Below are 26,846 nucleotides of genomic sequence, written 5' to 3'. Positions count from 1 at the left end.
ACTAAAAAGACTTAAAATAAATAAAAAGTAATAGCTGGGGGTATTAAAGTCCAGACTCACCGTCTGTGTTAGTGTCTCTTCGTCTGGGAAGAGTTCCAACCTTGTCTGTCTGAGGCTTGTTAGCAGTGAGTGGCGCCCTCTTGTGTCCAAGGCTATGCGAGCCTTGTGTACCATGGTCTGCCGTGCCAAAGCTATCTGAGAGACACTGCTCAGAGGCCTTACCTATAATGGACCGAAATGAGACAGTTATTGAATATTAAGGTTTGGGTATGAATTCAAAACCAAGTATTTGGAAAACCCATAGAGGATCAGCAGATCTATTAACAAGCCAAACGTGTCAGTTGGAATGAAAGCGGAACTCAAAGCTGCGATTGAAATCAACAAATACTAGAAATTTCAAAAACTGTCTGTTCTACATCCTAGCCTACATGTGATGTCGAAACAGAAGGTATGAGAGCATATTGCTACTGAATGCCAGAATCAGAGTACAGAACTGTTTTTCTTTGTTTGAGTGACAATAAAATCAAGCTCTAAAACCAGACAAGCATTTGAAAAAAAATAAATAAACTATTTAAAGAAGAACTCCCCAAATGCAATATGGCAGCCGCTGTGGAAATACTGCCACCACAAAAAAACCTTATTCATGTTTTGATTCCCTGGACTGAAATAATTCCCTCGCTGTGACTGAATGCACTTCTAAAATAGGAAGAACTCTTGACAGCTAAATATGAGTTCATAAAATGTTTGCATTGCTAATGTTGGTAAATATTTTTAGTCACACTGACCTGCATTTTGCCCTGCAATGGGTTAATAAAAGGGCTTAAAAAACACATATTCTCAATGCACATTTCAATCTTAACCTTTCAAACAATGGAGTCTAAAAATGGTACAATCCTGTCCCTGTGGGAGAAGCCATCAAGTTTCTCTTTAAAGAAACATTTTCACACAGTAAACCTATTTATAAATGCATCAAATCTTAAATGTAAGATGTGTTTCTTTTCAGTAGAGCCCTACTAAAGATGTTGAAATATCATATATTATTGCTTTGACATCTATCCACGGAGGACTTCAAGCAGCTTTTAACAGACTGTCTGAATATTTCTTTGAAAAAGAATAAAGGGGTATTAATGGTTAAGACTAAACTATTTGAATATCCTTGAGATGATGAAACTGTTTTACATTTGCCCAAATGTAGTGTCTGCATCACATTGCGCGCTAATCGCGGTCCAAACGACCAATCAATGTCCTAAAAGACCAGAACAGTGTACGGGGGGCTTGCATGCATGTGATTAAATGATCCATTTTATGCTTTTGTGTTTGTGTTGCCGACCCATAATTGATTAGCAAGGCTACACACTGCAAAACATTTTCACTTCAAGCTTCAGTGGCCCAACCACATTGGCAGATAGAGTGTTGATATTGAAGAAATCTGCAATGCCTTGGATAGTTAGAAAGCTGATTTTCTTGATTATTCACTGCTGTTTTTACATTATTTATGTGTGATAATTGGATAGTGGATATTGTTAAAAAGACAATATTGGTTGTCACCCACCATAAAAGGCACTTCTTCTTGTTACGAATTAAAAAATGTATTTCAGAAACTATCTGACATGAATGCAGTTTCTCAGATTGGCTGAATGTATGAAGAAGAAAAGCAGAATTGTCTCCTCTTTGATATCGTCCTTTTCTTAAGTACCCCATTCAAAATCTCTGATAAGAGACAGATTTCCTTTTGTTGCATTTTGACATCTGTATTGTTATATGTTTTAAATCTACACTTTTGTGGTTTTTCAGTAGTGATGACAGCAAAACACATGTTTCCTTTCAGTGAATCATAACTATATCCACATGTCTCCCATTCATATGCAGTCATGGTGAAAAGAAAGCACACCCTCTTTCAATTCTAACGTTTTCCGTATCAGGACATAACAAATAATCATCTGTTCCTTAGCATGTCTTAAAATTATTTAAATACAACCTCACATGAACAACAATGCATGGGATATTAGATAGTGCCATTATTTATTTGACAAAAATTAAGGAAAAATGCTGAAATGATGTGTGAAAGTCTAAATACAGCCTCACTTATAGCCTTAACTAGGTTACTAATCAAATGCATTAACAGCAACTACTTTTAGCAGTTTTAGTCTGGAGCATTCAGGTGTGTGTTAACACAATACCAAGGAGGAAAACCATCCGCAGTGATCCTAGAGAAGCAGTTACTGCTGCCAATCAATCTGGAAAGCATTATGAGGCCATTTCCAAACAATCTGAAGTCCATCATTCCACTGTGAGAAAATTATTCATTAGTGAAAAACATTCAAGACTGTTGCAATTTTCCCAGGAGTGGACGCTGCAGCAAATTCACCTCAAAGAAACTGAAAAAAAGAAAAGAAAAAAAAAATCTACATCTCAGATGCTACAGGCCTCAGTCAGTATGTGAAAAGTTAAAGTTTGTGACAGTATAATTAGAAAAAGACTGAATATGTGTGGTTTGTTTGAAAACAGGTTGCCAGGAGCAAGGCTTAGGTTTGTAAAGTTGCATCTGGATAATCTGAAGACTTCCGAGTGGAGATGTTTGGCCATACAGCCCAGCACCACATCTGACAAAAGCCAAAGACAGTATATTACCACCAACACGTCATACCAGTTGTCAAGCACAGTAATGGAAGTGGGATAATTTGGGCTTGTAGTTTGCCATGGGACCCAGGAACCTTGCAGTCACTGAGTCGAATATGGACTCATCTGTGTTCCAAAGTATTCTAGAGTCAAATGTGAGGCCATTTGTCCAACAGCTAAAACTTGGTGCTAAAGGTAATTGTATAAGCTACTGAATCATGGCTTAGTTTTTCACACACTGCTTCGGCATTTTGGCTTATTTTTTGCTACATGGTGTAATATGCATTGTTGTTCATCTGAGGTTGTATTTTTTAAAAAATGTTTTTTTTCTTATGTCCTCCAACGCAAAATTTTGAAATTGAGAGAGGTTGTACTTTCCTTCTTTTTATCATTATGCTTTTCATCGACTACACTGAAGATGAAAAACTTCTATTAACTACATTCTTACATGGGAATGATATTATTCTTAAAAGTGGCATGCCTTCAGTGAGAACACATCAAGTGAAAGCTATGAATTAAAAATGGGCGCCATAAATAAGTAATAATCATACCTCAGTTTCACAAATTATCCATATTCCTAATGAAAGTGCTATCGGTGAACTTGGTGTAGGCATATAAAAATATAATTAGAGCATGCATGTTAATATCTGTCATATTTTCAGCACCTATGCATTATTATTTACGCATATTTCCATGTGAGCATGACCTCATAGTGTCAATGACTCAGTGGTCTATTCACTTAAAAATGAAGACAGCAATTAATTTTTAAAACATTTTTACCTGAGCCCTCAAGGTTATCCATGCTGTGACCGGGAGTGTATTCAAACCCACACAAATTCTTTGACACCACAGCATATCTTTCATCCTCCTCCTCCTCTTCCTCCTCGTCTTCAGAAAGGAGAGTGGTTCCCAAATCAGAACCCAGTGTACTAGACATGAAGTCGATTGGGGAGTTGGACACGTTTGGACTGGTTTTCATATGCCTATTTAAATGTGGGGAAACAGTGTGTATTAATAAAATGTTTTTAAAGCAACAGAAGTCAGATAATGGGCGTGAAAAATGCTGCAAAACAAGCATTACAAATTCAGAATCAGTAGATATTCAGGAGGGTGGAGATGCAATGTGCATACACTATGAATGCCTGCAGTGATTTTACTGATTACTTTCTCAGTGCTGGTGTGTGTTGTGCTAACACAATGGAGTTGTAATTGGACTGGATTAAGGATATCTGGATGGGCAGGGCTGTCACCAACATGCCTGTTATCTCCCGCACAGCTGTCCTCCATGATGGCTCACATCCCACCATAGAGGAGATGCATGCATAATTACTAACTCTATTTACTGATGTCAGAACAGCATGTAAGACTAAACCCAGTCATTACCCTCCATGTCGCCACTGACTTGTCAAGTTTTCCAATGCTCCATCAAAGGTGTAATCAATGGAGAGATGTTTTTATCGCTTGCAAGACACACGGGCCGCAGGTCTGAGCTGACACATGTAAATACCAGCATTGAAAGGCGCTCAGACATTTTCCATTGATATGCAAAATCCAAACTTTCACCAGAATAAAATGAATAAAATTACATGCATCTCTCTAACAGAGCAAAGCAAACATAGTTGAATGGATCTGCGTTGCCATGTAAAGCTTTCACACTTTCACATTATTACCAAAAACAAGAATATGAAAGATGGTCTTAAAAAGCCATCTTTGCTTTTCCTTGTTTGGTGTTCTAGCATTTTGGTTGTGAAGCATTTTGTGATGCTTACTGTATATTGAAAAGTGCTATATAAATACATTTTTATAAAACCTAGCTTTACAAGGAATTCTTACCATGCCTGCTTGGCCACTTCATACTGGTAGGCTCTAGTCAGCTCATCCAAGTGAGCCTGCAAGATGGACTGCATTTCTTCATGGTGGGCAGAGCTGAGAGAGGACGATGAAGGCTGACTAAAAGTAGCTGCCGCCGGGGAGGAGGACCTTCCTCTCAGGGGAGGAGTGGGACCTCTCTCTTCCTCTACTTCATTTTCCAAATTCTGATGGCGGTAGGTCTGGACAGACATTGGTGGTGCCCAGCTGCCGTTGTCATATCTGGCATGTGGACAAAATGTTTTCATGTTAATCATCACATTGACTTTCCTAAATAACTGATTAGAGATGTATGCCAAAGACAGAAAATACCTGTAAATATCCCACTAACAAAAGTGTTCTCAACACTTTTAAATGATCAGAAAATAGCAGCCACAATATGTTTAGGCTTTACAATGCAAGTGTGACTGTGCATTTCAGGATGGCAAAATGTGGTCCTGAAGACACCTGCTCTAGAAGATTTACCACACAGAGAGTAGCACTTTAGCCACCATTCAGAAAAATCAGAATCTGTCATATCTCATCATCATATCATATTATCCCAATAGAGCACTTTGCTCTCTAAGTGCAGGCCTACTTGTGGTTCCTAGAGCTTCCAACAATACAGTGGGAGACAGAGCCTTCAGCTGTGAGGCTCCTCCCCCATTAAACCAGCTCCCTGTTTGGATTTATCATAATCCAAAGACAAGCACCTAATGTGGATATCTTTGGTGTGAACCTACACAGACAGGCACAGAAAGATCCCCAGCTAGTGTTTGGGTTCAAACACACCCAGTGGTTTCAAACTGTAGAAATGGTGCTAGATAAATAACAAAAAAATTTAATTCACTCCAAGAACTTTTTAATTTTGTTGAGTTAAATTATTGTTTTGTTTATATGTTAATTAGCACTTATTAGCAGCTATGTTAAGGATATAGCTTGCTAACTAAGCTCACACTGTTAGTGCTTCATCATGCGGTTTAGATATAGTCACTTCTAACTCGAAAAAACATGCCATAGACAAAAAACAAACAAAAAGGCTTCACATTGCAGAGTTCAGAAATTAGTGTGGGGCAGCATGGCGACCACATCCATTTTTCATAACAAAGACTTTAGCTTAGTCTTAGCCAAGAGGGCTAAATGTAGGCCAGCAGTCATTCAGCTAACTAGGGTACTAGCGGTTAACAGGCTAATACAGCTAATTATTTTTTCTTTCACAAGGTAAATTAAACAGGGAGCTTATATCCAAATTCTGATAATAACACAAAGCCACCCATGCATACACTCTGCTTGGGCCCCAAGTGCAGGCTCTGTGTTTGCATGTGTTTCTTTTCTGTTTTTATGTGTTGTAGTACAGAGACTGATGACATATGAAAGTACATTACCCTCCTCCATGATTTTCCTGGGGGTAACAGTCAAGGTCAACCTCGGTCCCAGGCAGGGGGTTCATGGGTGGTGGTGGCAGAGGCATATTAGCCCAACATGTCCCATTTGATTTAGAGGTTTTTGTTCCACTTTTTAGCTTCTTTTTCTTCCCAGCCTTTGCACCTGGGGGTAGGCAAAGAGATGTTTAGCTTCCTCTATACAAAATACTGAAAAAAACGTAAGTGCAACAGTATTATTCTACTCTCAGTCCACGCACATTCGGTTTTGCTTGGAAAAAGGTACCTTCTATCTTTCTCTGCTGCTTCTCTCTGTGAACTTTTTCCCAACCTGTCTTCTACCCAGTTTTCATTATTTTTTCTTTTCTGTGTGCTGACAGCACATTACAACATTTTCTAAATGTTGACAGTTCTTAAATAGGCATCAAAACCTGCGGCAAACCACTTTAAGTTGCTTCTCCACTTGTTCTCTTTATCTGTGGTTAGCTTGACATTTAACTGAGCACATGGCCTATAGTGCAAAAAAAAAAAAAAAAACAACACAGAGAAGCCTCCATGACTTTACTAAATGTATAGAAGCTACATAAATAGCTCCAAACACGGAGGGATTTTCTTCTTCCATCTAATCAAATTAACCCAAAAGAAATGTGTCATGATTGCGTGACATTTCTAGGCAAGATAAGCTCCCAGGGTAGAATTGTGATGAAGACAGAAGAGTAATTAAGGACATTATCCTAAGGGTTTATTTTTAGTGAATATGTAAACAAATTCTCTCCTTCCTAGTTTGGTCTTTCCTTGGTTTAGCTCCCAGTAATTTAAATGATAGGGAAAAAAGTGCTTGTGATTTTGCTGCAAAGATGCTACACTTAGTTCACAGAGACCCAAGGAGTTTATCACAAAATGAAAAAAAAACAAACAAACAAAACAAAACCAAAAGCAATCAAATAAACAAAGATCTTGATCATTTCATCGTGGCTCATACCACTGCCAGGGCGTCTGTCAGTTAGCGAGTAGCCCAGGTTTGCTATTTCCTGCTGGGCTTGAAGAGAAGCCTTCCAGCGGGGATCTGGCCTATCCACCGCCAGCTCGTGGAAACTATTGGACTGAAGTATTTGAGTGGTGGCATAGGGGGTGGGCTGAGTGCCTCGTGCTGGGCTGCTGTAGCCTGCCTTCCCCATGAAGTCGATACTGCTGTAGATGGCACCATCAGACAGCATGGTACCAGTTTTCTCCACCGCTGCAGACGGTAAAACATCTGAGGCAAAAAAGAGGATGAACACAGAGAGGGGAGGGAAATGGAAAAGGCATCATGGAGAGATAAGTTGACATGAAGTTAACGATCTTTAAGGTCATTAACACTCCCTGCTGCTCCAGCACTCTGTATTAGTTAAATACATTTCTCAAATGGACTTGATATAAATGAAAGTGATTATCAACAACCATAATTAGCATGCAATGCTCTGTGGGAGCCGGGTGGAGTGCTCACAAGAGGGATGCTCAAACAGTGCTAACCTTCAGCTCAACAGTCTTGCACGAATAAAGCCTGAAGCTCACCAGGGTTCCATTGAACTTTGAGAACATGTAGGCATACAAACACATAATGGAAACCAATATACTTCAACCATTGTGCACAACCTCGAAAAACGGACAATGGCAGAGCATGACAAAGAATGATGGGGAAAAAAATATATCTAAACAGTGCAAATTTAAGCCAGATATCAGGCTTGTCACATCAAATTAGTAAAACAGAGCCCTTAAAGGCTGTTTTAATTTGTGCGTGTGTGTGTTAACCTATTTGTGTATATGTGCTTAAGTGTGACATCCTGTCAGCATGCTTCCCAAGGGATCAACATCAAAACTGTCCAACTAGGCATCGCTAAACCGTATTCTTCATTGCTCCGGCTTGTTTATGTTTCTTACCTCCTCGGCCAAAGTTGCTGCCGCCTTTTGGACTCCCTAAGCCCCCGTTAGCTGGGAGACTTGTGGAAGGCCAGGAGTCAGCTAACCAGGGGAGGCCTGGATCACCTGCTTTTAACAACCCTGGACGGCTGTGAGAGAATGTTTAAAGTCAGACAAAGGTGGATGAGAGGTGGAAAGGACAACAGAGAACCAGTGACATTGTTAAATATTCAGCCTGCCCTGCAACGGTATTGCTCATTTTCTTCCTGCTGCATCAACAACAAATTGATGCGAAAACTCATTCAGCATATTCTCGCCCGTGGAGCAGCCGAGCACGCAGGCAACAATAAACAACAGAGAGACATAAAATGGCAAGTCTATAAATCAGACTTCTGCCTCCCCTCGACTCTACCACCCCTAACTCTCCCTGGAGAAGCAAGGCAGGCCTAAATACACACTAAATCCACTTTAGAGCCTTAGCACAACAGAAATTTACATTTTAAATTGAGAATCATGGACAGCCTCTGGCAGATCGGCTACACTGCTGCTCAGTCTCCATAGCAACAGAGACAGCAAAAGCCCATTAGGTGGTTTAGGAACGCTACCATGTCATTTTGTCTTTGTGAAGTACAACGTCCACGAATAAAGGCGTTCGCTTCAAGGTAGGAAAGTTGTGGGCAGCAATTCAGGGAGGAAAAAAAACAAATAGAAAAAGACAATTTACACCCCCTCTATATCAGCTGCTGTAAAAATGGCAAAACATTCACATGCCTGCACATTAAGTAAACATACCGTGTGTCTGCATATGTTTACTTAATGTGCAGCTTTACAGTGAGTTTTCCACTGAGCCTGATTTACCAAGTGCCAGGGGAGTTGTTCACAGCTGACTTGGTGATGGCTCAAAGGTGTTCAAACAATTACGTCAATAATTTCCATTTTAAACTACACAAGCATAATACATATATTTACATATATTTCCTTAGAAGAACAGGGCAAAGCTATGCACAGTAGCGCGAGCAGTCTGTGCACCTTCAGTGTGGAGAAAGGCACTCATGCAAAAGGGTTTTACAAGAAAGCGTTTATTTTTAGTCTATTACTTGCAACATTTGTTCTGGCTTTGGGCTTATCTGCTTGCTTAGGTGTAACAAATATGTAGAGCAAACCACTGTCCACAGAGCAAATTCACCTCTTTCCCCCTGTTGTTTTCAGGAATACTTTGATATTCTGTCGACACGCTGTCTTTGCTTTGGGCATTTTGAGCAGTCTGGAAATTCTATCGGCCACTGAGAGGAGTCTCAAGGTCCGATGCATTGTTCTTCTGTCTCCACATAAAACCCATGACTCTACTTACTCTAGGCCAAGCTTTTTAAACAGCACATTCATCACCTCTCCCCTCCTTTATTGACCTCTGGCACACTCAGATGAACTGAGAAGCGAGCCGGTGACTAAAACACCTGCATTAATTGGTAGCTCTCAGTTCAAAGGAGTGATTAATGATTTCATCACAGTGAACAACAGTGGAAATCGTGCACTGATACAATATGAATAGGCGGGGGTGGGGGTAGGGGGGGCATAAATGCAAATTCCATTCATCAGGAGAGAACTCTTCATATTAAGTTTTACAATAGCATGGTGTCATTAAAAAGTTCACCGTGTGACACCGAAATGTCAGCTTGGAAGCTTTAGCAGTAGGGTTTCTGAAGGTTTTTAGTGGAGAAATTCTCACCTTCCATTGCGGATCAGGCCTCTGTCTCTTTGGAATGTCACTTGGAGGGAAAAGAGGGAGGAGAGAGAAACAATTAAACTGTCAAGTAATCAACAGCATGACTGCAGATTTGAATGGCTGATACATTACTGCTGTCAAGAATGAAGGCACCTAAATTGCCGGGATATTGTATATACAATGGCACAATGTAAAGACATACCTGCTCGAGTGAAGGTGAAGGACTGAACTGCAATTTAAAGAGATATAAAGAGTGTACGTATCAGAGGGCATAAAGAGTGCGTATAAATATTCAAAAGATTCAAAATGCTCTCGTGTTCAAAAGATGTGGATTGAGTGCCTTCATTTTTGCTTTGTTTGTTCATCCATCACTGATATGTCAGCACTATGATCATATTTTGATGAAACTTGGGCAATAACGCAGCTAACATTTCAGCATTTTCTGATTTACACTGACTGCCCTGAGGGAGAAGTTTAAATGAAGGTGACATTTTTAACCTTTTTTTATTTTTCTGCCTCGCCTCAGGATCTGCACTCTCATCATAATTCTATTTTTTTTTTTTATGAAATCCTTCCAAAATACATCTGGAACAATACATGTGCAACAAGAAAGACAATTACTGATGCAATAGCATTTTTAAACTACTGCTATAAATTATTTAAAAATGAAGAAATCAATGAATTTTTTAAGTAAATGGCTCTTATAGAAAGAAAAAAAAAGAATCCATTGTTTTCCAAATGGAAATGTGAAATTTTGGAATTAAACTCTCCTGCGGTTTTTTGAAGAAAGGGATCAGAGAACCAGCCCTCAATCACATAAATCCCTGCTGAATTAGGAAATCGCACTGCTCTCTCCCCAAGTCACTAAATAAAAGCTGCAATACGCATTATGAAAATTGCACACAGCTTCATGCTCGACTCGCAGTGGAATAAAAGAATATTCCATACATAAACCTAGATGTACCTCATGTTAATGTGCAAACAACACCAGGCATGGTCTGATAATGGAAGGGGATGTTAAATTACTTATCTCGCATGAATGTATTAGAGTGTTGAGGTGTGCTGCTGATGGAACGCAGCACAGTCGATGCACATCAGTGCACAGTGAATTAAAGTAAATAGGGCCTATTTCCATCCGCGCTGAATATATTTTCTTTGTTCTGCGTTTTAGCCAGCTCAAATGGAGTCACATCTGTGATGGCATCAGCTTCCGCTGGAGAGAGACCTACTTTGCTTTGTGAGCCAGTTTTGATGCAGAACCATGTAAATTGATTTTTTTTTTTTTTACCTGCATAGTTGCTAAGTCCTTTCCTCTTTTTTCTCCTCCAGTACAACCAGGCACTGAAGCCCATGAGGACAATCCAGCAAGCCCCTCCCAAAGCAGCGATGAAGGCCGGCTGCTTCACCACATCTGAGATGCTGTTGTTGCTGTCCGATCCTGTCATTACGTCCCTCAGTTCTGCACCTGGAGGCACCACACACCCACACAGGGAGAAAAGGGAAAGAATTTAGAATTTTAATTTCAGTATCAGTGACTGAATGGGATTTAAAAAAAAATACTGCGCAGAAAAAAATACAGTTCAGAGAAATTAAATTGTAACAAAATTTCATTCAATATCATCACAACGTTAGACATAGAGATAAATAAATATGGTGAAAATGTACAAGTTTAAGCAAATCAAAGAAGCGTGGAACACACTATGTATCAAACCAGGACACATGGACTACAGAGACCACCGAAAGATGAGCCCGTGAAAAAAACAAACACAGAGAAAAAAAAAGGCAGCATCAGTGCATCCAATATAGCGTTAATCAATTCAGCAGTGCACTTATCAACTTGAGCTGCAAGACACAAGATTGACAGAGCAGCTCTGACAGAGTTTGATTTTCTGTTGCGGCTACTGTGCTGTGAAATTAGATTCACAGTCTCCAGCAGGAACCACCCCCCCATCATTAAGCTTCATTCCACAGGCCTGTTTCCCTTTCTCTGGGCGTTAGGGGTGTTATTATATATCAGTCAAAAGTCACAGATGAAGAGCATCTGGCCTGAGCTCCCATATTGATTCTGGGCTTATATACGCTGGGCATCCTTTAGTGATTTCATAAGATGTGATAGGCTGATAAGCTCCTACAAAAACACTGTCTACTTTGTTAGCGCCAGCTGCACACATATTGGAGAGGATTATTGATATGGCTAACAGTACTTGGCACAGTGTTACCAGGCACTACACTTAATGAACTGCTATTGATTTCTCTATAGACATCTGGCGTTGTAAAGCGCAATTTTCTTTCTTCAAGTGCGATAAATTGATAAATCATTTTCCCAGACCCCCAATCTGTGATAGAGACCTAGGTCTCCTATCATGGGGTCATTTTATTTGACTCCAGGTTTGGTGTGTGTGTGTGTGTGTGTGTGTGTGTATGTGTTTGTGTGTGTGAGAGAGAGAGTGGATTACCCAAAGTGATGAGCTGGGGTATGCTCTTGACCCCCACCCCTGCGCTGGTGCCTGCAGCCACCTCTACACGGTACTGCACTCCGGTCTGCAGACCCCCAACTACCACTGAACGGATGGTCGCGTCCACAGACTTATTGACATGAAAGCGAGTTTCGTTGGCCAAACACCAGATCTGACAAAGACAGACACACCAGACAGATTTCATTGTGAGGTTGTACATCACTAAATCACTAAACTATTCAGTCTGGAGAAGCCTAGGCTCACCTTGTACTCTTGTATGATGCCATTCTGTTGGTCAGAAGGAGGAGGGTCCCAGGATACACTGATGGATGTGCTGTTGTGGTTTCCCACTGTCAGCACTGTCACTTGCTGTGGAGGCGCACTTGGTGCTGATGGGTCACACCGGAGGGGGGGGGGGGGGGGGGGGGGGGGGGGGGGGGGGTAAAAAGATTAAAGAAAGAAAAGGTAAAAAAAAAATAAAGAAAGAATGAAATCACTACACATAGTTTATTCTGAAAAATGAGTGTGTCTTGTTTTATTTATTTCTTTTTTCATATGTCAAAGAGGGATTTGTCTCACTCGCTACCTCAATTCATATTAATTCAGCAAGCCAGACAACATGGGTTTTTCTATTTCCTAAGCCAGCCTGGCAGATGGCTGCTGGGAGTACTTCATCTCAGTTTCTTATCTTAATAGTGAGATTCTTATTGTGTTGCTGAACCCAGTAAGTAAATCACTTTCATCATGTCCTACGCGCACTACACCATATTGGCCACATGCAAATGCTTCCAGTGTAGATGCACTCAATTTAGCATGTCTGTTTGAATAAAATTGGTCAGTACCCATGTCTGATAATGAGTTTGAGGTGATTTCTTGGTATGTATGTGGAGACTAAGGGCATAAAAAACAAACTTTAATAGTTCTTTTTTTAAATTAGAGATTGTGGCACCCTCCATAGATAGATGTAAAATTTAAAGAAACTATAGGCAGCAGGAGGCAAAAAGATCATATCTATGGAACTGTGCAAATCAGGCAATCCCTGGGCACATAGTCTCTCTCGATTCCTAATAAAACCATCATTACGTTCTGACTGAATGGATGAAACAGCTAGTTTGAGCCCGATTAAGGAGGTGTAAAATAACAATGCTAATCACAGTGTTTCAATATATGGAAGGCACTGTCTTACTGTACTGAGAAGTAAAGGCAGGTGGGCCATTGTGGAAATGGGTGTCGTGAGTCAAATTCTCAAAATGGACATGATGTCTGTACTCGGCCAACTCAAAGTCAAAAGCACCAAGCCATGTATTAGCGCATATGAACTAATGACACAACAGCATATTAGAAGTGTATGACAGAGCATTTGTGCAAGATTTGATCCTGACCTCTGCCAGTTATTTGACATCTGCAAAGCTCAACATCAGCCTCAGGTAATTTACATAGCAAAAAGATGACAAAACAATAGATTTCTTTTGTTGCCAGATGAAACAAATCTCCCTGTATAATGTAGCTTGTGCTTAAAAGAGCGGCTATGAACAGATATGGCTGTGTCTGCAAAGTACTTGACAGGCTGGCAGGACAAAGGAATTAAATCAGCCATAGGAGATGGGGTTTATTTTTATTACATTTAACAAATTAACTGAGCCCAGTTTGAGGATATCTATATTCAGACATTTAGGCAGTATTGACTTTCCAAAGCAATTACCGTTAAACAGACTCACACAAATGTACTGTCCCAGTATTGAGATGACTATTGTTCAGGAGGAAGGAAAAAATACACACGCAATGAAGCAAGAGTCAAATATAAAATACAGGATATTATATTATACCATATCATCCTGCCACAAATCTTTACTCCTTTCATTCAAGTAAACATTTACAAGTAATTCCAATTTGATTACAGGGGAAGGAATTCAACTTTCTAAGTCATCAACAGTCTGAACAAAGAAGGCTCCTAATAATCATCTTCGGGCTCATAATATTTGAGGCAATCCTTTTGTCTCTGAAGACAAAAATCTAATCATAATAATAAATCTGATGGAGTAAAAAACAAACAAACAAAACATTCCATAAAACACAGACCTCTACAACTGTTTGAGGATTTTTGGGGGGCTTTCAAAACCTCAGCCAGGAACAGTTTATTTGTCAGTTTTGTTTGTTTATCTTTTCAGTTTCGATTTTCTGAAAAAAGGAAAATACACATATACAGATAAAATCAGAAGGTATACTATAAGTCAGAAAGTACACAGAATAATGGGCATGTACACGGTTCCACATTTTTTTTAATAAATGAAATCTTCATAATTTCTGATTATACCACATTTAACATTTTATTTCAAAAGTATTCATTCCTTTTGTCACTGCATGTTATTCTGGAAATACTACCACTGTCTGTATATTTTATAATAATGCTGCTTCATACACTTTCCACAAGGCACCTAGTAAGCTTAGAGTAAGCTTAGAGTAGTGGTAGAGTGACCAATAAAAAAACTGCAGGAGGGCAGTGACCACTAAATGCCTTCAGTGCTCCAAGTAAGGTAATATCGGGTCACAATCATCCAAGTAACTTTCAGCTTTCCAGATGTCATTTCAGAGGTGCTCTTTTAGCAAACAGTGCCTTTCCAGTCAGTCAAAGGTCTGCATTAGGAGAAGACAGGAACCATTAAGTGTAGTTCTACAATTTCCATATGTACCACAACAATCCCCCTGGATGAATAATAGCTAGAATACCAGTAATGACTCAGGATAATATTACTATAAATGGCTGCAAAACCAAGAAAAGGTCAAAGATTATGTTCTTACTAATGTGACTAATACTTATATTAGGACTGATGTGAACTGTAGCTAGAGAGTAATTTCAAGCAATTAATGCTTCCAATGTCTGAGTAAACATTTCAGGGTTTTTTTACCCACAGCTGTGCAATTAAACAAAAGCTACTAAAGCTGCTTAATGTTCTGCTATGCAGGATATGAAGTAGTAAACATAACCTGTTATGCAAATGGATGCATAATTTAAGCTAATTAATTCATGAATTGGTGAACATTACTCTACAACACATCTGCCCCCGCCCCCCAAAAACAAAAACAACAACAACAACAACAAAAAAAAAAACAGTAATAAACTCGATCTAGCAAGAGAAGGGAGCTCTGTTTCATATGAGAATTTCAGCTTTTAGCTTCACTAATGTCCATATGAGACCAGGGATCATGCAGAGGTTACAGTTCTCATTTTAACAGCTATACAAGCATAGAACCTTGACTCATGGGTTCATTTGACTTGCTGTGAATACTGGTTGAAAGCCTACTCTCCTGTTAAAACTCACTGAAAGGTTGTGAGGTGCATTAGTATACAAATTCTCCCTTGTGCAGTAGGGAGCTTCATTTCCAATCTACCTTTGATGGATAACAAGTGATTTTCTTGCAATTTTTGCAAGAATTGCATTTCTGTGCAGTAGAGAATAGGTTGAGCGAGGCAATTTTTTTCCCCTGTACCACGATGCCTTGTTTCTAGGTATCCCTGAGCAGACCATATGCCCCCGTCTGCAAAGACCTCTGTGATCCTGTGTGGCCATTTTAATTGGGCTCCAGTGAGGTGAGTCTCTCTTTTTTCCACCAGCTGTATCCCCTAGACTAAGCTAGCCCTGTTCTCCTACTGGGGGGAAGATGCAGCCCTGTGATCCACTCATCATCAAACACAGATGCTTTGGGCTAATATTTTCTCTGACATTAATGGCCTTGTCATGACTTGTTTTTCAGCGCAAGCCAAGTTCCACACCGTTCAAATGATGCAACACCTGAATGATGCAATGAAGTAAGTGAAGATATTCTCTTGTTCACCCACAGGCAACATATGTAGCCGTTGTAAATGAATGATGATACAGTGCATTCACTTTTTTTACTCTTGAAGTCCAAAATGCAGTCTCACCTTCAGGGGAATTGATTAAATTTGAAAACAGTGTTAACCTTAATGCCATAGCCTGTATCACCCGATCATGTTTGCTCAGTTGTTATGGAGATCTTTTGCAAAGAGAGGACAGTAACTCTCATTGCTTTTAGCACATTTTCAGATGAGCCGGTAACGGCTTGCAATTTCGGTGAAAAAAAAGCTAGTGAGTGGATGTTTAGTTGGGATTGTCACACAACCATATTCAAGGTTAAAGTGAATTTTCACATCAGGGACTTTAAATAATAAATATTGGGTGATTTGACTGGAAGGTATAGAGAAAGTTAATGAGAATCAATGAGAGCATGAATCCTTTAACCTGAATGAGTTGCACTGATTCAGTGACTCCACCTGTAAGATTCATATGCACAATTGAAATTTTGTGCATATTTCTTTCAAAGTTGTCTCCTTAGTCAGCACTCCACCTGCCTAAGATCCTTCACTCCACAGCTGAGTTGGTGCATCTAAAAGCCAGTTTTTTGACAGTAGACACCACAGCTGAGATAGTTTCCACCAAATGTTCAAATGCTCCTTAGAATTTTTATAGTTAAGCTCTGTACTGACAGGTTGAATGAGCTGACAGGTGAAGAGCCCATTCAATGAGAAAACACAATGAGAGTGATGCAGCAAATGAAGTCGCAGCCATGACCTGATTCTCTACCTTTGGGCTTTGTGCACTGTGGTCTCTTTCACTTCAATCTGCTTTTTCATCTCCGATCACAGAAAACCCAACATAAAAGTTGGGGTTCATCTCTTGTGATGTTTGCATTGGCAGCATTAAATAATTTCTATTATAGCATTAGCATGCCAAAATAATTCTTATCATTTCCTGTTTGCAAAGAATTGAGAATGAAAAGAGAAGTCTGATATTAACAACATTTCAAATAGCCGATGAATAACACGAGGAGAAAGACGAAACCAGGAAGTGTAATTACACAAAGAGCTCATTGGTGTGTGAGTGTAAGTGAGGTGGGAGGTCATATCATGTACATTTAGACAGAGACATGGCAGCAGGCACAGACGAGGTGAGAGACAGTGGAGCTTTACTGCTCGCTTTCTTTGCCCACCAACCCACAGAGGCTCGGGGTTGTCATAGAGCCCTACTGCGCTGTCTGGGAGACCTGCTTTCGCACACAGGGGACATGGCACTGCAGCAGTGTGCGTATGTGGGAGGGTGTACTTCAAATGCCATTATCCATTCCTATCTAGCCAAGAAGCCATTAGTAGGAGCAACTAAATATGAAAGTAGGTAGAAAAATTTACACAAGAGCTCCTGCTCATGCATTAGTAACTATATCTTACTTCTTTTGAACATTAAGTCAGCAGAGAAATAAATTTTTATCAGAAATGCAAATTAATTTGTGGCTCACCTTCTTCCATGGTGCGCGCTGTCATGGATTCACTGTCGGCGCCCTGGAATTCATTGAAATACGGCCGCACTTTAATTTCGTATACAATGCCTTTCTTCAGACCAGAGAGAGTTATGTCCCTCTCTGAGGCAACCTTCAAGTCCTGTATTTGCCACGGCCCTGGGGAGGGCAGCCCTGAAGTTTGCCGGTACAAAACACGGTAGCCTTGGATAAACTTGGATGGATTCTCCACCTGAAAAGAGAGGAGAAGGAGAAAGAGAGAGACACGCTGTACTGTAATAGTGCGGAAGGTGTCATAAAAACTGCTATGACTCAACATCCATTTATTTAATCACACAGTTCAATTAGCAGAAGAGAAGCAAGAAACCATACAAAGACAGTAGTAGTGCATTTGCCAGATCTGCACACTGCTGCTAAGTAGTTAAATCTAGGCTAAAAATATGGGATCAGAATATGTTTTTCCTCTTGTTTTTTTAATTTTCCCAGGTGCTTTTCAGGACAGGTACTTCTTGACAGGGGGAGAAGCAAGAAAAAGCTTTTACAAGGAAAATAACACACTGGATTATCACCAAAACAGTGCAAGAGTGGCTCTTTTCTGCCTTATTTCTTTTCTTTCGCTGTCTGTCTGTAGCCTCAGCTTGTATGTTCTTAACAAAATGATTTGTGCATCTAAATGTCCCATAAGCCATCTCTTTTTCCTTTTTTGCCTATGTTTAAAAAAGGAATCACTGTTATTGGGAGTGTGAATAAAAAATAAACACAAATTCCTATTTTCTTCAAAAGATAGAAAAAAGTAATACAATTAATCCAAATTTGTGGAAGTTTGTGCACACTGGTTCTTGCGTTCTCAAATCTCATTACTACCAAACCCTTATCTTTATAGAAATGTGATTTTTCATAAGGCAGGAAGAATTTGCTTTGTGATTTTTGATGCCTTAGTGGAACTTTTCAAAGATACTGAATGCTACACATGGAATAACTGTTTCTAGTAAATGTAATGTCTGATGTAATCCTGCACAAGTTGTGCATATAGGCCAGAAATGTGGAGATCCGAGTTTAACAAGAAGTATGCAGTGAGGTTCTCAGCTACCACACAGACAAATGTGACTGACAACTTTATGTTCTGAGCAACAAACTACTGAAATTAAAGTTGAGTAAAATCCAAAAAACAAAATGGGAAATGCTGTTTTTCCCAAATAGCATGCAAAAGACAACAATTAAAAAAAAATCTGCTGCAACTGTTTAATACAGAAAGTTTGGGTACAGAAAAAACTTCTGTTAAATGGAGCCAGGTCAAATAACGCCTGTGAATCTATTCAGATCCACCACAAACACAGTTGTCTCAGTCTAAAAGCTGTGTGACAGTACACGGTTGTCATGCTGACAAGCATGAAATAGCAGACTGCAGTAAATGTATCCAAGGTGTGTTATTAACCTACAGCAGCAGGCACTGGGACACCTTCCCAACAGACAGAAATAACATTTCCCAGATAAAGCACTGCAAACTGCTTCCAGAAGTGACACATGTAGTGCCTAATGGTGATGTATTTGTCCTGAATAGAAACATTAGTCTTGATTCCTGCATCGCTTCACACCAATCAAAATTGATGCAGCAGCAGCTGTTCATTCTACAAATGTGTATCCATCCCCTCATATTTATTCTCTGTGTGTGCCAGCTAATCCAAAACAAAGTGACGTGCCAGGTATAAAGTTCTCAAACAAGCTTAGACCAGATTTGTTTTTCCTATACTGCTCCAAAGGTAACAGTGGGCACTTCGGCTATAAACCAAACTTTTACAAATCTTTTAAGGGTTGTGGGTACTCACAGTCCAGGTGACCTGCACTGAAGTGGAGCTGAGGACAACAGGATTGTGCATGTTGACTACAACATCCCCCAACTCTTTTTGCACACGACGGTGGTCCACTCCCTGTGCTGTAGGACTAATGTCTGTGACAGAGAGAAAAAACAAAACACAAGCAATGTAAGTGGGAACAGGAATTCTTATCGCTAAAAATTTATTAGAATCCATTCTCATTTCTGTACCTTGAGTGCGAACAGGCTCAGACATAGGGCTTGGATCCCCGAGCCCTTGAGCATTGACTGCCCTGATGATGAACAAGTAGACGGTATTGGGTCGTAGATCTTTGACTGTGAACTCTGTGGTTTTCACATGATCTGCCATGGTCTGCCAGCTGTTACTCACTGACTGACTGTAAAAAGAATAAATTAAATAAGCAGTGAACAACTCCAAATGTAAGAAATCCAGACTATTTATTTGAGATAACTAGATGTATTGCTGAGAGTGGGAGCTCAAATGATGTGCCACATAGTAATGAAACGCCAGAATAACTATTGAAAGGCTTTGAAAAACATTTTGTTTGGTGAAAGAATAATCAGTCCAACACACACACATACACACAAAAAGTGTGCTAATCATATTCTGCTTAAAAACAACCAATAAAGTTATTATTTACATTTAAATACAAGCTACTTTGTACTCTTTGGAAATTAACTGTATAAATATATATATATATATATATATATATATATAAGAGCTACTCATGAATGTTCTCCTTCAAACTGCCCAGGCTTGCTTGACTGCCCACAGAAACACCCACATCTGTTACTGCCATGAAAGTTCGGGGTCACTAAATGTTGCTCGAGGCCATAGGTCACAGACATACCCAAAAGCCTCAATGACATAGGAGGACACTGGGGAGCCCCCCTCTGGTCCCGGTTTCCATGACAACGAGATACTGCTCTTGGTAACATTAGTAACCTCGGGCTTGGAGGGAGGCCCTGGGAGGGCGGTCGAATTGTGAGATATGAAGTCAACGAGGTCAGTAGCGTCTAAGGAAACAAGACAGACACAATTAAAGCAAAAACCCCCCACAAAAACAAAACAAATGCAAGCCATGTTATAAGTGATATGCATAAAACATGTGAATCATTTCTACTGAAGCAGACCTCTGACATCCAAGTAGGCACTCCACGATGTTTCTCCACTGGAGCTGGTAGCAACGCAGGTATACAGCCCTGAGTCAGACAGCTAAGAAAAACACAATTTAAATTTCAAGTTAATTCAAGCTCCCATTTAATCTGAAATCTACAAGAAATGGGCAGATTTCAAAACTGCAACAGAAACCAAATTCAACACTAAAAAACAGTAACTAATGATAAAAATAATAATAATGATTGCAGACACTGTGTCTATTAAACTAACAAACATTTTCTGCTCATCTGCATCATAATACAGCTTTTAGCTTGTACTCTGTTGCTTTGTACAGCTGAATCCAACTCTGATCCCAGATGGTTTCCAGAAGCTCTTACGTCAGTCTGGGCTTTGCACCTACTAGTACAGTAAAAATGCATTAACCTCCACTGGCCTGCATTTGGCTCGAGAAAAGCCGGAGAGTGGATGAGAGGGAACTTTAATGCTGGCCAATGAAAAAAAAAAAAAAAAGAAAAAAAAAAAGAGAGATCCCAGTGAAAGCCTACATTAATTTTCTTAATTGATTTGCTCCAGTAATGGTCACCCGCCATTCCAAAAGCCATCGACATTATCATCACTAGTGCTGACACAGGAAATAGTAGATATGACAACCTATTTCATATTGGCAATGCCTTAGGAGAGACTGACAACTATGTTATCTCTCGAGAGAAAGTACACGAGTGACACAGGAGGAGCACTTTGACATTGTGACAGTACAGCGTATATTGGAGATTCTCCAATATACGTATATTGGAGATATTGGAGTAAATTGGAGATTTTATTACCCCCATCACACTTCTGAATTCAGACTATATAAAAGACTTTAAAAACTAACAAAAATCTATACTCACTATTCATCATTTAACAGCAACCTGACTGTACCTGTTCATCTGTAATGCATTAAAGCTGACATAATTTATCAGATACGTAGATTCCTCTTTATTCTTTCACACGCAATGCAGGGTGTGAAAGCTACACATGCAAAAACAAACAAAAGCCCATAGACTAAATATGCTGTTTTGCTTTTATGTGTTTATGAATTGCATTCACATTCACTTCAATGTCCTTCTCACCAAAAGAGAAAGATTTCACTGCAAAATATACGAATAATTTGCAGGTCAGAGGAATGTGAAATATGTGCAGTGGGATTAATTGAAGGCACAATAATCAACAGGAGATTCAACTGATATGCTGCTGAGAAGATAACAAGGGCATTTTAATTTTGGTGGTAAAACACTGTCTCCAAGATTAATTAACTGTCCTTTGTTTTGATTAATTAGTCCTGAGGACCTGATTGAACTATTGCAAAGGACACTTCAATTCCGTCTGCCACATCTGGCATGAGGAAATATAAAGGTCGTACGTAATGTTAACTGGCAGAATGTTTGCTGCAATTGTGGTTTATCATTTCATATATTTGGTAATTTGTTCATCTCTTTTAAAAAAAATAATTAGACTAAACCAAGTGAACAACTAAAACTTAGGAAAACAGCTGACTGGCAACAAAGATGGATTGAATGCCAGGAGCCTACCTGGCATTTAAAAAACAAAAAAGAAAAAGAAAAAAGAAACACTACTCTATATGCTTTAAACATCCACAGACTGAGCAGAAAAGTTAGATGTAACTGGAAAGTGATGTCAGTGAAGAGTCTCTTAAAACTCAGTTCTTTCTAATGACAGGCATGGAGAAACGTAATTTGTTAGAAACAAGATTAATTATATAGAAGTCTAGAAAAAGAAAAAAATACAACTTTTCTCTCAGCAAGTAGTTTCTTAATTCTTAAATTCGTTTAATTCTAAATTTCATTTAGAGTTAAACGAACACTTAAGTTGAGCATGATTCACGACTATTTTGTGGCAGATCAGTTGGAGAAAATGCCTTTAAAATAAGATTCCAGAAACCAGTGGGAAACTCAGCGGTGATCTATGGTTAACCCATCAACTTCTTCCAACTGGACTTCAATCATTTTTTAAAGCAAAGTTATGGGAAAAACAATTAAAATAGCAATTAAAGCTATTCTTTGGTGGTTAGTAGGCCACTGTCCCCAGAAGAAACTACAGTACATGTTACAGATACAATGTATCGCTCGCTACTTCAACATAACCCACCCTGGCACTCTGGATCTGCAGGCTGCCATGTTCCAGAAGGGAAAACCTTGTGTCCTTTCCAAGCAGATTGGCCCCATTCTTCCGCCAAGTGATTGTAGGCTCTGGGTCCCCAGACGCCTGACACCTGAGTAGGGACATGCCTCCCAAAGCCTGAGTTTGGTTGGATGGGCCCTGCCGGATGATCGGTGGTGGGCGGTCCTTCAGGGCTGAGTATAACAATCAAGAATCCGGTGTTATTATTTGAATGCTTTCCTAACATTGTAATTTGAATGTCACAGTCTTGGCAAGAAACATGCAACTGTTTTCTTGGTAGTTATCAGATTTGTGGGAAAAAATACATGACCTTATCACAAGGTGTTAATTTGTGATTGCAATAATTATATTTGTGGTTGCATGCCCGAGATGTTAGAGTTCAATCTGATGGATTTGTTGTGAGAGGAACTGACTGTTTTGTGAGCACTTTTCCACAGTAGGGCGGAGTGTTCATGGCACTGCATCACACCTTTGAGTTTTAATTACTAGGTGAGGATTAACGATGCTTCACCCGTGGTGCTAATTACCATACCTTCTTTATAACACCTCTCAGCACATTCATGCCTGTCCTCTCTCTTTCCACTGTGACTCATGGCTCTATCTCCACCCTTTTGGCAAGTCCCCCACAAACACACATGAACGAAACTCAGAATTAGCATGCCAAGCAGAACAACAATACATCTCTTTTAAAGCTTTTTAGAGCATGTTATATCATCCAGAAAACAGCCTCTGCACTCTCAAACAGTAATTTCGGTAGTGTTGAATCTCTCTAGGCCTTGTAACTATCCCTCGCTTCCAATTTCCTCACTGCTGCTCTCCACTGTTATCAGGGCTGTCTCCATTCACACAAGTGTTTACAGCAGGCTCCCCCTGCCTTATCTTTCATCACACCTCCTTCAGGACAATGAGCAATACAGCAACTCTAGCAGAATAGCAGAAAAATCAGGTACAACTAGGTGCAGCATAGTGTACAGTAAGCAGAACCGCATGTGATTTTCAGAGAGCTAAATTGTTTGCACATATATGGCAATATTATCACGTTGTGTTGTTAAAAAGTATATATTAAGGTTTAACTTAGATGTAAATGTGAACATTAAATAAATGCGAAGATGCCATTATTACTTTTTCTAGTTCAACACAAAATTAGTTTATGTATTATCTAACAAAAGATGCTCTAGCAAACTTTTTCTAATATTACATTTGCTGTAGAGCACGCTCTCATTATCCCAAGTGATTACGGTATAAACAAAAATATGATATTGCTGTTCCTGATTTAGTCTGCTCTGTGAAAAATGCAATCATACTCACAAACCTTGGTGACAAAAGTAAAAATTATAATACTGCTTTCCAAGGTTGTTACAGGGATGCAAGAGAACACTCTCCAGTATTAGTCCCTGCTGCTACTTATTGAACTGTATCAAAACACTAATTACTGATTATGCATAAGAATATCAATTTCTACACTGCTGGTCCAGGTTGGTACTCTTCAATCAAACATCACAGCTAAAAAAATAGCTAAAGTTATAGCTATACTTACATAGTTATAAAGTACTTTTACACTCACACATTTATGGCATATTAGAGAAACCAGCACTTCAGAAAATCCTTATCTAGTGGACACATACAGTATGGCAGCTGATCTTACAAGCTTAGTGCATGCTACAAAACGATACAATTCAAGCTTCCAAACATTCCAGGCGTCACGCCAACTCTATCCATCTTTGTTTTCAGCCATCAGTCAAAGGAATTTCTCCTATCCCTTGCGCTCTACACCTTACATTTTGATATTTATCCATCTCCTCTGAGTGACAGAACAGAAGTCATTTCCTCTCCAAAAAAAAACACTTCAACAGATGCTAATTTAATAATGTGTGGGAGAAAAAGCCAAGAAACAAATGGGGAGAAGGGCATAAACAGCTCCCAGCTGGCAGCAGCTCAGCACTTAATGCTGACATTAAAGCTTTGTCAAAAAAAAAAAAGCGTTGCGTCTCTCCATGAAGTAGATCGTTTTATTTTACATGTTTTCAGTATTTAAAAAAGTAAGGTGCAAATGGAAAGGTTCATTGTCAGTGGCTGGCTTTTAGAAGATACAGATGCATCTTTGCCAGTAAGTGTGGGCAGATAAATTATCTTTGATACAGTGGTGTTCAGTGTTTGAGTAATGTTATAAGCTATATGTGCCCCATCAAAATAATAAACATTGATGAGACTCTTAAGTTATGCACAATGTTATTATGCCGATATACTTTGCACAACATTGCGAAATCACTGTAACTTCAGGAAGCAAAGTTTTCTTTAACATCTCTCATCTTTCTTTTATCCTATTTGCTCTTTAATCCAGCTAAACTGTGCATATATAAATTGCATAACTCGAAAAGTGGTATTTTCCTTCATAGGTAAACATTTTCTCTCTCTGTGAGGATGGTGTCTGCTATATCTACTCTCGTCTTACCGTCTGCTACTTCAAGCTGGGCCTTGGCCATGATGCTTCCGGCCACAGTGAGGGCTTGGCAGATGTAGTACCCCGCATCTGAGCGCTGTACAGGAGAGATGGTCAACTCTCCATTCACAGACACAGACACACGGCTGTCTCCTTGTGCTTGCTGACTGGGGAAAAGAAGATCCTATTGGGAGGGACAGTGGGGAGAAACGTAAATAAACTAGATGATGTACTTGTTTAGTAGCACAAAGGTTTGGTTCATATTAACATGATAGCATCACACAGTTGATGCAGATTTGTCAGCTCCACATCCATGACACAAATCTCCTGTTAAACCACACTGCAAAAGTGTTCTGTTGGATTGAGATCTTGTGACTGTGGATGCCATTTGAGTACAGTGAACTCTTTTTAATGTTCCAGCATCCTGCTGGAGGCAGTCATCAGAAGATGGGTATACTGTGGTCATAAAGGATCGACATGGTCAGCGAGTACACTCAGGTAGGCTGTGACATTTAAATAATGTTCAATTGGTACTTAGGGCCCCAGTGTTTGCCAAGAGCATACCTCACACACCATTACACCTGCAGCCTGAGTTACTTAGCCAAGGCAGGATGGATCCCTATGCCAAATTCTGACCATACAAGCTAACTGTCCCGGCAGAAATTCACACTCATTAGACCAGACAATGGAATTCCAGTGTTATCCAAAATTGGACAATGTTGAGCCCGTGAAAATTGTAGCCTCAGTTTTGCGTTTCTCTGATGTGGTCTTCTGCTGCTATAGCCTGCTTCAAGATTCAAAATGTTGTGCATTCAGTGATGCTCTTCTGTATAATTCTTATAATTGTAACAAAACAACCTTATCTGACTAACTGTTGCCTTCCTTGTCAGCTGGGAGAGGTCTGGCTATTCTACTCTGACCTCTAACATCAACAAGGCATTTTTTTCTCAAAGAACTGCCACTCACCGGATATTTTTGGATCATTCTCTGTAAATCCTAGAGACAGTTGTGTAAGAAAATCCCAATAGATCAGGGTGTTGTTGCTATTCCAGCCTGTCTGGCACCAACAACCATGCCGAAGTCACTTAAATCTAATTTCTTCCCCATTCTTAAGCCTGGCTTGAACTTCAGCAGGTCATCTTGACCATGTCCAGAAGGCTAAATGCATTGAGTTGTTGACATGATTAGATTAGATATCTGTGTTAAAGAGCAGCTAATCATGTTCATGTAATTAAGTGGACTGAGTGAGTGTTCTGACAATGCTCGGGTCATGTGTTTAGCTCCCTAGTGGTTGAACATGATGATACGCACTATTCCTGATAGTTATAGTTATTATTAATTATTTCAAAATTATTCTTCAGACCAAAACAACATCAACACATGCTTTCAATATACTTGAACATTCACTCCCCTGTGTACAATTCGGTTAGAAAAGTGGGTCAATGTCTCTTTCCTACAAGGTCTGAATAGCTGTTTACCACAAGAGTGCTAATTCTACTGTGATAACCTGAAGTCATGGTCATAAAACTGAGGCATCAGCGTTGTCCATTTCTGCACCCTAGGCAGACAAGCTGATGGGCAGGAAAGGACATTAGCCTGCTTTCATTATGTCTAATGACTCTAATGCAGTACATGACATTGTCTCTTGCTAAGTGAATTGGCTAGTCAGACCAGTGTAGACTGATGATAAATGACCACTTCATTATATGCATGTGGAACAGAACCACACTGCTTTCCATTGGCTTGTTCCATTTAGTCAGATTTTGACCATTTTTTGAAAAATTATTATGATAGTTGTGGAATCGATGCCTGTATAGGAATGCAAGCCTAAAAGAGAAATGTACACCACCCTACAAAAAAATAAAAATAAGTACATATCGTTCAAATCACAGTCTCTATCCTTACCTGGCTCCCTTCTCTTTGCCAGAAGACAGTGGGTTGAGGTTTTCCTCTGGTCTCACAGGGAAAGGTTGCTGTTCGTCCTTGAGCGACTATTTGGTCACGGGGACGCACCACAAACTGAGGTGCCTCTGA

General features: G+C 39.7%; 1 protein-coding gene across 2 annotated transcripts in view; it reads right to left on the bottom strand.

Moving 5' to 3' along the window:
- LOC134635744 (roundabout homolog 2-like) overlaps positions 1 to 26,846 on the bottom strand; it is an 82,548-nt gene that overhangs the window by 4,303 nt on the left and 51,399 nt on the right. For both annotated transcript variants that reach the window (XM_063485249.1, XM_063485250.1), the window contains 19 exons: positions 26,718 to 26,842; positions 24,825 to 24,996; positions 22,340 to 22,545; positions 20,206 to 20,287; positions 19,923 to 20,088; positions 19,282 to 19,448; positions 19,064 to 19,185; positions 17,238 to 17,469; positions 12,192 to 12,316; positions 11,928 to 12,099; positions 10,760 to 10,936; positions 9,674 to 9,700; positions 9,475 to 9,514; positions 7,770 to 7,897; positions 6,832 to 7,104; positions 5,853 to 6,015; positions 4,453 to 4,710; positions 3,400 to 3,602; positions 61 to 222 (listed from right to left, as the gene is read on the bottom strand). In XM_063485249.1, coding sequence (XP_063341319.1) covers positions 61 to 222; positions 3,400 to 3,602; positions 4,453 to 4,710; positions 5,853 to 6,015; positions 6,832 to 7,104; positions 7,770 to 7,897; positions 9,475 to 9,514; positions 9,674 to 9,700; positions 10,760 to 10,936; positions 11,928 to 12,099; positions 12,192 to 12,316; positions 17,238 to 17,469; positions 19,064 to 19,185; positions 19,282 to 19,448; positions 19,923 to 20,088; positions 20,206 to 20,287; positions 22,340 to 22,545; positions 24,825 to 24,996; positions 26,718 to 26,842 — 3,000 coding nt within the window. The remainder of the gene's footprint in view (positions 1 to 60; positions 223 to 3,399; positions 3,603 to 4,452; positions 4,711 to 5,852; positions 6,016 to 6,831; positions 7,105 to 7,769; positions 7,898 to 9,474; positions 9,515 to 9,673; positions 9,701 to 10,759; positions 10,937 to 11,927; positions 12,100 to 12,191; positions 12,317 to 17,237; positions 17,470 to 19,063; positions 19,186 to 19,281; positions 19,449 to 19,922; positions 20,089 to 20,205; positions 20,288 to 22,339; positions 22,546 to 24,824; positions 24,997 to 26,717; positions 26,843 to 26,846) is intronic.

This window comes from Pelmatolapia mariae, linkage group LG10_11 (assembly GCF_036321145.2).
Source record: "Pelmatolapia mariae isolate MD_Pm_ZW linkage group LG10_11, Pm_UMD_F_2, whole genome shotgun sequence".
Taxonomy (NCBI): Eukaryota; Metazoa; Chordata; class Actinopteri; order Cichliformes; family Cichlidae; genus Pelmatolapia; species Pelmatolapia mariae.
This window is presented reverse-complemented; position numbering and strand designations above follow the sequence as displayed.